Here is an 11,288-nt window from a genome sequence, read left to right on the forward strand (position 1 = left end):
TAACTCAGAGGTGGAGGTTGGGGTACATTCAAGATTCAGTTCCACCCATTACCCACCACCATGGCCGAGGAAGGCACTGGTGCTGGAGGTGCAATGGACGTTAATACTGTTTTGCAAGAGGTGCTGAAGATCACCCTCATCCGCAATGGCCTAGCACATGGAATTTGCAAAGCTGCAAAGTGTTAAACCAGTGCCAAGCCCATCTTTGGGTGCCTGCATCCAACTGTGATGAGCCTGTATAAGTCAAGTTGGTGGAGGTCCCCCATGCTAAACATCAAATCAACCTAATTAAGGTTGATGACAGCAAGGAACTAGGGGAGTGGGTAGGACTCTGTAAAACTGACAGAGAGGGAAAACCCTGTCAAGCGGCTGGTTGCAGTTGTGTGGTGGTTAAGGACTATGGCAAAGATTCTCAGGTCAAGGATGTCATCAAGAAGTACTTCAAATGCAAGAAATGAACAAATTAAAGACTCGGCTCTTTAAAATAAATAAATAAATAAGCAAGTTTCTACACAGCAAAAGAAACAATCAACAAAAAGAAAAGGCAACCTAGGGATAGAGGAAATAGGAGAAAATATTTACAAACCATATATCTGATAAGGGGTTAATACCTAAAATATATAAGGAACTCCTACAACTCAATAGCAAAACAAACAAAAAAATCTGACTAAAAACTGGGAAAATGACCTGAATAGATAGTTTTCCAAAGAAGACATTCCAACAGCAAATGGGTATATGAAAAGATGCTCAACATCAATAATCATCAGGGAAATGCAAATCAATACCACAGAGATATCACATCACACCTGTTAGGATAGCTATTATCAAAAAGATAAGGGATAAGAAATGCTGGAAAAGGTGTGGAGAAACTGGGAACACTTTTGCATTGTTGGTGAGAATGTATATTTGTACAGCCATAATGGAAAACAGTATGGAAGTTCCTCAAAAAATTAAACAAGAAATACCATATGATCCAGCAATCCCACTTTTGGGCATATATCCAAAGGAAATGAAATCACTACCTCAAAGTGATATACTCCCTTGTTCCTTGCATCATTATTCACAAGAGCCAAGATATGGAAATAACCTAAGTGTCTGTTAATATAATAGATGAATGGATAAAGAAGATGTGAGATATATATATATATACACACAATAGAATATTATGCAGCCATAAGAAAAAGAAGGAAACCCTGCCATTTGTGACAACATGGATGAACCTGGAGGGCATTATGCTAAGTGAAATAAGTCAGAGAAACACAAATACTGTATGGTATCACTTACATGTGGAATAAAAAAAAAGGTCCAAACACATAGAAATAGAGAGTAGAATGGTGGTTGCCAGGGGCTGGGGGTGGGGAAAATGGGGAGATGTCTATCAAAGGGTACAAACTTTCAGTTATAAAATGATTAAGTTCTGAGGATCGAACGTACAGCATGGTGATTGTAGTTAATAATACTGTATTGTGTACTTGAAATTTGCTAAGAAAGTAGATATCAAGCATTCTCACTACAAAAAAAAAGGAAAAGATATAGCTATGTAAAGTGATGGAGGTGTTAATTAACTTGATTGTGGTAATTATTTCACAATGTATACATATATCAAATCATCACATTGTATATTTTAAATATATACAATTTTGTCAATTATACCTCAGTAAAGCTGGGGGAAAAAACATAAGGGGAAATCTTCATGGCCTTGGATTTGGCAATGGTTTCTTAAATATGACACTAAAAACACAGACAACCGAAGAAAAATAGATAAACTGAATTTTAAAATTTTGTGCATCACAGGACACTATCAAGAGAGTAAAAAGGTGGAGCTGGAGGAATCAGGCTCCCTGACTTCAGACAATACTACAAAGCTATAGTAATCAAGATAGTATGGTACTGGCACAAAATCAGAAATACAGATCAATGGAACAGGATAGAAAGCCCAGAGATAAACCCACACACCTATAGTCACCTAGTCTATGACAAGGGAGGCAAAAATATACAATGTAGAAAAGACAGACTCTTCAATTAAGTGGTGCTGGGGAAATTGGACAGCTACATGTAAAAGAATGAAATTAGAACACTCCCTAACACCACACACAAAAATAAACTCAAAATGCATTCAAGACCTAAATGTAAGGCCAGACACTAAAAAACTCTTAGAGGAAAACATAGGCAGAACACTCTGACATAAATCACAGCAAGATTTTTTTTGACCCACCTCCCAGAGTAATGAAAATAAAAACAAAAATAAACAAATGGGATCTAATGAAACTTAAAAGCTTTTGCACAGCAAAGGGAACCATAAACAAGACGAAAAGACAACCCTCAGAATAGGAGAAAATATTTGCAAATGAAGCAACCGACAAAGGATTAATCTCCAAAATATACAAGCAGCTCATGCAGCTCAATATCAAAAAAACAAGCAACCCAATCCAAAAATGGGCAGAAGACCTAAATAGACATTTCTCCAAAGAAGGCATACAAACCATAGATGGCCATAGATGGCCAACAAACACATGAAAAGATGCTCAACATCGCTAATTATTAGGGAAATGCAAATCAAAACTGCAATGAGGTATCACCTCACATGAGTCAGAATGGCCATCATCAAAAAATCTACAAACGATAAATGCTGGACAGGGTGTGGAGGAAAGGGAATCCTCATGTACTGTTGGTGGGAATGTAAACTGATACAACCACTATGGAAAACAGTATGGAGGTTCCTTAAAAAACTAAAAATAGAACTACCGTATGACCCAGCAATCCCACTACTGGGCATATACCCTGAGAAAACCGTAATTCAAAAAGACACATGCACCCAAATGTTCATTGCACTATTTACAATAGCCAGGATATGGAAGCAACCTAAATGTCCATCAATGGAGGAATGAATAAAGAAGAGGTGGTACATATATACAATGGAATATTACTCAGCCCTAAAAAGGAACAAAATTGGGTCATTTGTAGAGACGTGGATGTACCCAGAGAGTGTCATACAGAGTGAAGTAAGTCAGAAAGAGAAAAACAAATATCATATATTAACACATATATGTGGAATCTAGAAAAATGGTATAGATGATCTTATTTGCAAAGCAGAAATAGAGACAGAAACGTAGAGAACAAATGTATGGATACCAAGGTGCAAAGGGAGGTGGGTGGGAGGAATTGGGAGATTGGGATTGACACATATACACTATTGATACTATGTACAAAATAGACAACTAATGAGAATGTACTGTATAGCACAGGGAACTCTACTTAATGCACTGTGGTGACCTAAATGGGAAGGAAATCCAAAAAAGAGGGGATATATGTATATGTATAGCTGATTCATTTTGCTGTACAGTAGCAAATAACACAACATTGTAAAGCAACTGTACTCCAATGAAAATTTTAAAAGAGAGTGAAAAGACAACCCACAGAATGGGAGGAAATATTTGCAAATCATATATTTGATAAGGGTCTATTATCCAGAATGTACAAAGAACTCTTACAATTCATTAGTCAGATTTGTATTTTAGGAACAGTCCTCAGCCTGCTTGAAGGAACAGGAGAGTGTGGAGCCTGAGTGAAACAAGGAGGCAATCACAGTGTTCCAGAGGAGAGGTGGTAAGGCCTGCACCAAGACAGTGGCTGGGGATAGAAGGAGGACCTTTCAGGGACTTCCCTGGTGGTCCAGTGGTTAATAAGAATCCACGCTTCCACTGCAGGGGGTGCAGGTTCGATCGCTGGTCAGGAAACTAAGATTCCCGCATGCCACCAGGCACAGCCCAAAAAAATTAAAATTTAAAAAAAATTTTAATTTTTAAAAAAAAGGAGAGCCTCTCAGATTCAACTAATATTGAGGAGGTAGACTCAGGCAGCTTGGGGGACTGAATGGCTGTGTGAAGTTTTCATTTCCGCATACTAGTGAGGCTGGTTGCCAGGACAGGATCTGTCTTTCAGGAAGGAAAAGGAGGGAGATCCCTATACTTGCCTGGACAGAGTAGCTGGGGATGGGGGAAGTGAAAGTGTCTGCCTGCATAAATAGGCAGCACACCAGTCCCAGCCCACACACGGACCCCCAGTTTGGAGCTCACCACCTCGCCCGAGCTCTACCGTGGCCATGGCTCAGTCGCTGATTCTGAGCATCCTGGTCCTAGTTCTGGCCTTCTGCATCCCCCAGACCCAAGGTATCAAGGAGGGAGTTGCCGAGGATGGGGGCAAGGGGGTGGAGAGGCCGGGGTAGGAGCCTCCAAGCAGTCCCTCACTCCCTGTGAACCCCACCTGCAGGCAGTGATGGAGGAGCACAGGACTGTTGCCTCAGGTACAGCCTAAGGAAGATTCCCACCCACGTTGTCCGCAGCTACCGGAAGCAGGAACCAAGCCTGGGTTGCCCCTTCCCAGCTATCCTGTAAGTGGGTACAAGGGGGTGGGTGCAGGCTGGCAGCTGAGTGGGAAGGCATGATGGGCAAGACTAAGACAGGCTTGCTAACCCCTGAACCCTAGGTTCTCACCTCGGAAACGCTCTCAGCCAGAGCTATGTGCAGACCCTAAAAAGGTCTGGGTGCAGCAGCTGATGCAGCGTCTGGACAAGCCAGCAGCCCCATGGAAACCAGCCCAGGACTGTAAGAAGGACAAGAGGGCCACCAAGTCTGGCAAGAAGGGAAAGGGCTCCAAAGGCTGTAAGAGGTAAGGAAGCTAAAGGGACGGGGGGTGGGAAGTGAAGGGGAGCCTTGATCATCCCCTCAAAGCCCTCTTCTGCCCTCCCAGGACTGAGACCCCAAAAGGGCCATAGCCCAGTGACGAGCCCGGAACCCAGGAGGTCCCCACCAGTCTCATCAGGGCTTGGAGCCCCAGCCCAAGGGACAAGAGGTGGGCTAGGAGAGAAGGAGGACTCAGGGGGCCCAGAGCAGCCACCCCATGCTGGCCTCCCCTCACCCCTTCTCCAGCTTCAACCACCCCTTCTGTATACCCACCCTACCCTGCACGGCTGAGCTGCCCACATCAGGCCAGGCCTAGAGAGGCAGAGAAGGGAAAGTCCCATAGGAAATGTGAGAGGTGGCAGCAGGACTGTCCCCTCTGAGGAAAGGTCACCCAGGGCCCTGGACCTGACCGTGCTCCACACTGCACCCAACTCGTCTTTGTAAATATGATTTATACCTAACTGAATAAACAGCCATTCTGGCCTTCCTCCCAAGTATCTGTTCCTGTGTGTTTGTGTCCACAGAGAAGCCACTGTCACCACAGGGTGGAGTCACACACTCTGGGGTCCTGGCCAAGAGCTCAGGCTGGCAAATTCTATATCCTCACCCACCCCAAGAGTTTCCTTGCTTCCCAGGTGCCCAGACCTGTGGGCAATAAAAGGGAGGCTGACAGGCAGGGTGGGACCTGGGCTGCCCCTGGTCTCTGAGAAATCCCTGCCAATGAAGAGACAGTGGATCCCAGGCACATGTCCCCAACAGCTGCATAGGCCTCTGAGACCCTGAAGAGATCCCTTCCCTGATTCCGCCCAGCATTCTTTCACTCCCAGCTTCACCGGGGACTGCCTCCCCTTTCCTTGGGGTCTACTGGAGGGAGGCGGGAGCCTGGGCCTGCCTGTAACACAGGTGAACACAAGTTCTACCGAAACCTGCCCTACGCAGAGTTCCAGCCCTGGGAGCCCTCGAGAGCCCCTATCTCCTCCCAAAGACCCCAGAGGACTCCCTTCCGCCCTGACCAGCGAAGCAGGGTCTATGACCTCTCCTTATTGTTTGATGGGGCTATGTGCTCTTTATTCCTGAGTTCTCTGTTCCTCCCTCAGCTTCCTTCCAGTTGGGAAAGCATCCTCCCCTTCCCTTTTCTCCTTTCTCCCCTAGGTGGGGCCTGGGGCACTTTAGCCCCTTTAACCTCTTGAGGCCAAGGAATAAGTCTCCAATGGCAGGAATTTGGAACCCCAGAACTCAGATGTAAATTAGTCTCCTCTCCAAGAAGGCTCCAGTCTAACTCTCCTCTACCTCTCCCTCCCCAGAGCAGAGATCCTCCAATTCCCCGCTTCGCCCTTAGGCTAGGAGAGAGAGGACCATTAGATGGGGCCAGGCCACGCGGGAAAGAAGGGAACAGATCCTGGGAGAGGGGCAAGGAACTAGAGGTGGTTGCCACCACCTTCTCCTTCCACCGGGGCCTGAGCATGCCACAGCACTTACCGCTTATTATAGTCATTAAAGTATTTGCTCTCTGCTCCTTCTGAGTACAGTGAAGACAGGGGATGCTCCCTACCTATCATCATGCAGCAGGTGTGATCTTAGTCTACAAACTCAGATGTTCAAGATTTACTGTACTTTAAAATGTTCTTTCAGGAGTTCCCTGGCAGTCCAGGGGTTAAGACTCGGCACTTCCACTGCCAGGGCCGGGGTTCAATCCCTGGTCAGGGAACTAAAATCCTGCAAGCCACATGGCATGGCCAAAAAATAAAATAAAATGTTCTTTCAATGAACCTACTCCAAGCCCCTGCACCAGAGCGCTGGCATTCTTGGGGTCCCATCTGCCAAGGGCTGTGTAAAGGTCAAAGAAACAGCAAGGCACAGGAGAGGCTTCCTACATGCCCTCTACCTCATCCCATCATTGGACATCAGTCTCACCAGTGAATGCTTTGGCCCCTGTGTTCCCAGCAGGTATGACTCCCCAGGTCCTGGACTCTCAAACTCTTAGCTCTGTGCCACATTTGAGCCATGGGAGCTCAGCTATGAGAGCCTCCAGGCTTGGACCTAGCTTCCCCAGACATCTCCCCAGAGCCATCTACTCAGGTGGCTTGCTTGCTTCATCCCAGTCAAGGATTGAAGCCCACTGCCCATACTGGCTGGACATACACACCAATCCCCTCCACAGTCTTCAAGAACTCTCTCCAAAACCCTCCCTCTTCCCAGTCCCTCCAAGGTATAACCTCTTCCCAGGTTTGCTTTAGACTTTTACAAAGGCAGAAGGGACTCTAATATCAGGGTGCTACTACTCTCAGCCCTACCAAAACCCTCGCTTGCTCTAAAGAGAAAAGAAAATCATCAGCAAAAAGAGAAAAAAAGGAAAACATAGGCAAAACAAAACAAAACTTCATATTTCACTAAATTATCCTGCCACACTGCATAGCTGGTATTTGCCTCAAGCCCTGCCCTGATTAGCATGCAATATAATATCTATCTTATCAGAGAATGAGTCCCTACTCTCCTTTTCTGCCTTCATCTTTGACAATACTGTCCTGTTCTGTCTTCTTTCTGTAAGATCCATAATTCAAAAAAATCAAATAATACATACTCATGGTTAAAAAAAATCAGAAAGTACCAAAAGGCTTATTCTGAACAACCATTTCCTGCAACTTTTAAGCTACTTCCTCTAGGACTTAGTGCCATATGTCTAAATACTTTGTTCATACCTCTGTTTCTTCATTTACCTATTTTTAAAGTTATCAACTGAGGGACTTCCCTGGTGGTACAACGGTTAAGACTCCATGCTCCCAATGCAGAGGGCCCAGGTTCGATCCCTGGTTAGGGAACTAGATCCCACATGCATGCCGCAACTAAGAGTTCATATGCCACAACTAAGGAGCTGGTGAGCCACAACTAAGGAGCCTACCTGCTGCAACTAAGACCCGGCGCAACCAAATAATTAAAAATTTTTTTAAGTTACCTATTGACTTCCTATTATAAAAAGTGGAGATTTAGCTCTCTTACGAACCCTCTTCTCCTGTCACCCTATCCTCTAAATATAGCTATACCACTATATTTAGACGATGATCAGAATTTACATTATGATGACCATGTAAATGTTGTTCACTGCAGAGCAAAGTAGCGTACTGTGCTTACTTTCCTTTTGTCACTGAGCTTTTTGTTTTTCATAAAGATTCAAATTGTTCTTCCTTTATTTAAAATACCTCTACCTTCCCATTATCATAGCCTCAGTATTTTTCAAACACTTCATCATAGGATTAAAGACCTAATGTTTAAAATATATGTTATAGAAGACAATATAGGTGAGGGTGGTTATAACCTTGAGGTAGAAAAAGAACTTGTTAAACATAAAACCATAAAACACAAACCACAGGGGGAAAGATCAACACCACCAAATTCAAAGACAAGTAGGAGTTCAGGGTAAAGATGGCAAATTAAACACAGGAATTTATTTTCACTCCTTCTTGAGCCCCAACTAAAACTAAAGTAAGTGTTTCTAAGGACTTCCCTGGTGGTCCAGTGGTTAAGAATCCGCTTTCCAATGCAGGGGATGTGGGATCGATCGGGGAACTAAGATCCCAAATGCCACAAGGCAACTAAGCCCGCGCTCCACAACTAGAGAGGCCACGCTCCACAACAAAGACCCAGCGCAGCCAAAAAATAATAATAATAAAATAAATAAAGTAAATGTTTCTGGTGTGTGTATACATTTGTAAAGGCATCAAATCACAAAGACCCGAATGGGAGGGGAGATAAAAGTAACTTTCCAGAAGATTGCTGTTTAGGTAAGTAAATATTTCAGTAAAAATAAGTATAAAGCATAAAATGGAATTATAAAGTTGGAGGACTTCCAAATTGATGCTCATGCATACAGTAAAAAGAAATATTTTACTGAATATTAGTCTGCCAGTGTTCAACAGTAAGACAATTAATGGCTTTTACTAGAAATGTGAAAAGAAAAAAATTCCAAAGATCAGTCATCCCCCAAATTTACAAAACCATCATCAAACACACATGAAAACTCACTGTAACCCCTGGAATTTCCTTTAACAGTAATTACTATCTTCTAACAATGTCACCCTCAGTGCCATTCAGAAAATTACTAATACCATGTTTTCAAATGATTTCAGCACTATCTCTTCCATGAAATGATAACACACCCACACACAATTACGAAATGGTGGGCCAGCTCCCTCTTGTCAGTGTTGCCTCAAAGTCTGAAGCCTTCTGCTTCCCCTGGCTCACTCCTTCTTTGTAAATCCTTTAAGGGCCTCTTTGACACAAATGTAAAGGATGGATGGGGCTAGTAAGAGCTCCCAGAATTACAGCTAATAGAAATGTCTTAACAACCTCAGTCATATGAACTGGAAACTAATTCCAAACTGAGCAACCAGATTTCTTAACACTCCTCTCCCTCCATGGTACCTGGGCCACATGTTCGCTAGCCACTATTTCATTCTTTACTCATCAGTCATTAGAGGGACATGATCACCAATGACAGGATCTTTCTTTTGACATCTTCAAAAATGGGGTACTATGGGGCTACCAGCACAGCACCACTGACATATTTGGCATCTTCTGCCCAGCTTTATGGCACAGGAAGGTCAGGGGGACTGGGTCTATACTTGCTATTTATGAAAGCTCAAAATTAATTTGTGTCCTAGCTTTAATCATTTACCTGTGAAAATGTCTTCAGCTTCAACTGACCTCTTTTGTGAAGTTCTTTTTCTTTGCATGTCCAGGTGTTATTTATCCTTGTATGTGGGGACAAAGTGATGCTATTTTGTTAAAAATCATCAATGTATCTTTCCTTTGCCATCAATGAATTACCACTTTTATGGGTGTTGAAATTGCCAAGCCTTTTTCTAATGCCTATATTTGGTATTCTTCTAGCGGTGGCTCTTCTGCAGTTCCCCTACAGAGATTGTGTTAGCTAGCTATGTCAGGAAGCTGAAAACTTCATTTTCTTCAAGAAATCCATTTCCCAGTTGGTGGCAAACAAAAACACCCCAGGGAAACTCTGATGCCATGTTCTTGAAGACTTTTGTTTTAGAGTCCTGGATTGTGCTAATAATAAATTTCAATCTAATATTAAATGAATAACCGAACTCCACCTGTGATTACCTGAGCAGCCGGCGCCAATTTCGGTTCAGAATACCCACAGCGGACGGGATGTTAAACTCCACTTGGCCTCATTGCCCGACTCCGCCACTAGGAGGCAGCATCGTCGTCGCGGTCCTCCGTCCTCCAAAGGCAAACAGGCTTGTGGGTTGAACACTACTGTTCTCATTTCCTTCATCTTTCTGGGATTTTTTTTCCCCCTTTATTATTTGTCCTCAAATGTGTCTCATGCTAGACCAGGGGTCTGGAATTTTCCCATGTCCACTGATGAGCAGGACAAACTCGTTTTCCGTCCCTGTCCAGGTGAAAGCACTTCATCCTCCGGCACCGAGCGAGCGTCGCGCCGGGCACACAGTTTGGCTTTCAATAAACCTTGAAAGCCTATGGTTTCAACCTAAAGGTTGAAAGAAACCTTTCTTAGAGCTGGCACCGTAATTACGTGGTTTAAGGAATCAATCGGGTGCGGGTTATTTATGTTGCGAAGGAAGTCCCGGAGGTAATGTGAACTTCCTTCAGCCTTTAAGACAAACATTGCTTCCTGTCTTCCACGTTGGGCGCCCTGGCCTCAGGATAAATTGGGAATACTTGGGGTGGGGAAGACAAATACTCACGGAAAAACACCGGCCTCCGGCCGCCCATGCGTCCCAGCCTGCCCAGCCGAGTATCCGCGGATTCAGGGGCCCGAGTGGCAGAGATTTGGCGGGACAGCCGCTGTGCTCGGCCCGGGGTAATCGCCGCCCGGGGGCTTCCCGAGCCCACGCCGACCCCAGGTCCTGGAGCTGCGGGTCCCACCCGCAACCCGAGTCTCCCTTCTGCACGTTCCGCCCGTGTGCCGGGACCCGCGCGCTGGGAGCTGGGGCCGGACCCTCGGCCTCGGGACCAGCTGGGGCCTGGAGCGGGGACAGAACCAGAGGCCGTGCCAGGCCCACGGACTTTGGGCCCAACGCCCTTCTCAGTCTCTCTGGGCAGCCCGCCAGGTCAGGGCCGCAGCCCGCCCTTGCTAGAGCACCCCCCACCCGCCAGCGCCCACCCACCCCTGAGCCAGAGCGGCGCCCACTCCAGAGCCTCCCTTCCCAGGCTGGTGCGCCCTCTGCAGGCCTGGGAGAGGAGACACATCAGGCACAGACGTGGACACAGAGCCACAGCTCTCGCTCTCTCTCTCTCACACACACACACACACACACACATACACACACACACACGCGGATGACGGGCACACCAGTTACGCTCAGCCCCAGGGACACAGCTCCTGATACTCACATTCATCCATTCAACAAACATTTATTAAGCATCTAATTGAGATGCTCTCCACAACCGTTTACTCCCTGGTACTCCCACTCCTACCATGGCCTTGGTTGACTTTCCCGGCCTCGCTGCTGCCTTACCTGCCTCGATGGCTAAAGTGCCCTCCACCCAAGATCTCCCACCCCTGCGGCATGGATTTGATCAGACCAGGGAGCATGAAGGCTGAGCGGGCTCCTTGGGAGAGTG

At 45.6% G+C, this 11,288-nt stretch overlaps 2 protein-coding genes and 1 pseudogene across 3 annotated transcripts in view; 2 read left to right on the plus strand and 1 right to left on the minus strand.

Moving 5' to 3' along the window:
• The window catches only part of LOC307188879 (uncharacterized protein), a gene marked incomplete at its 5' end in the record, with an annotated part of 65,041 nt that extends 53,806 nt beyond the window's left edge, over positions 1-11,235 (minus strand). The window contains 3 exons of the mRNA XM_079926550.1: positions 9,801-10,191; positions 10,409-10,895; positions 11,183-11,235. Of these exons, the coding sequence (XP_079782676.1) occupies positions 10,024-10,191; positions 10,409-10,895; positions 11,183-11,235 (708 nt within the window). The 3' untranslated portion in view covers positions 9,801-10,023. The remainder of the gene's footprint in view (positions 1-9,800; positions 10,192-10,408; positions 10,896-11,182) is intronic.
• Positions 61-458, plus strand: LOC307189401 (small ribosomal subunit protein eS12-like; annotated as a pseudogene). The gene has a single exon. The product of its transcript is annotated as a small ribosomal subunit protein eS12-like (transcript).
• On the plus strand, positions 4,066-5,282 carry CCL21 (C-C motif chemokine ligand 21). Its single transcript, XM_079926502.1, has 4 exons — positions 4,066-4,169; positions 4,270-4,390; positions 4,486-4,668; positions 4,750-5,282. Exons 1-4 carry the CDS (start codon positions 4,103-4,105, stop codon positions 4,772-4,774), a joined length of 396 nt encoding a protein of 131 aa, XP_079782628.1. The 5' UTR covers positions 4,066-4,102; the 3' UTR covers positions 4,775-5,282.
• Positions 11,236-11,288: the final 53 nt, after the last annotated feature.

Source organism: Stenella coeruleoalba, assembly GCF_951394435.1.
Source record: "Stenella coeruleoalba genome assembly, chromosome: 7".
NCBI classification, from domain to species: Eukaryota; Metazoa; Chordata; class Mammalia; order Artiodactyla; family Delphinidae; genus Stenella; species Stenella coeruleoalba.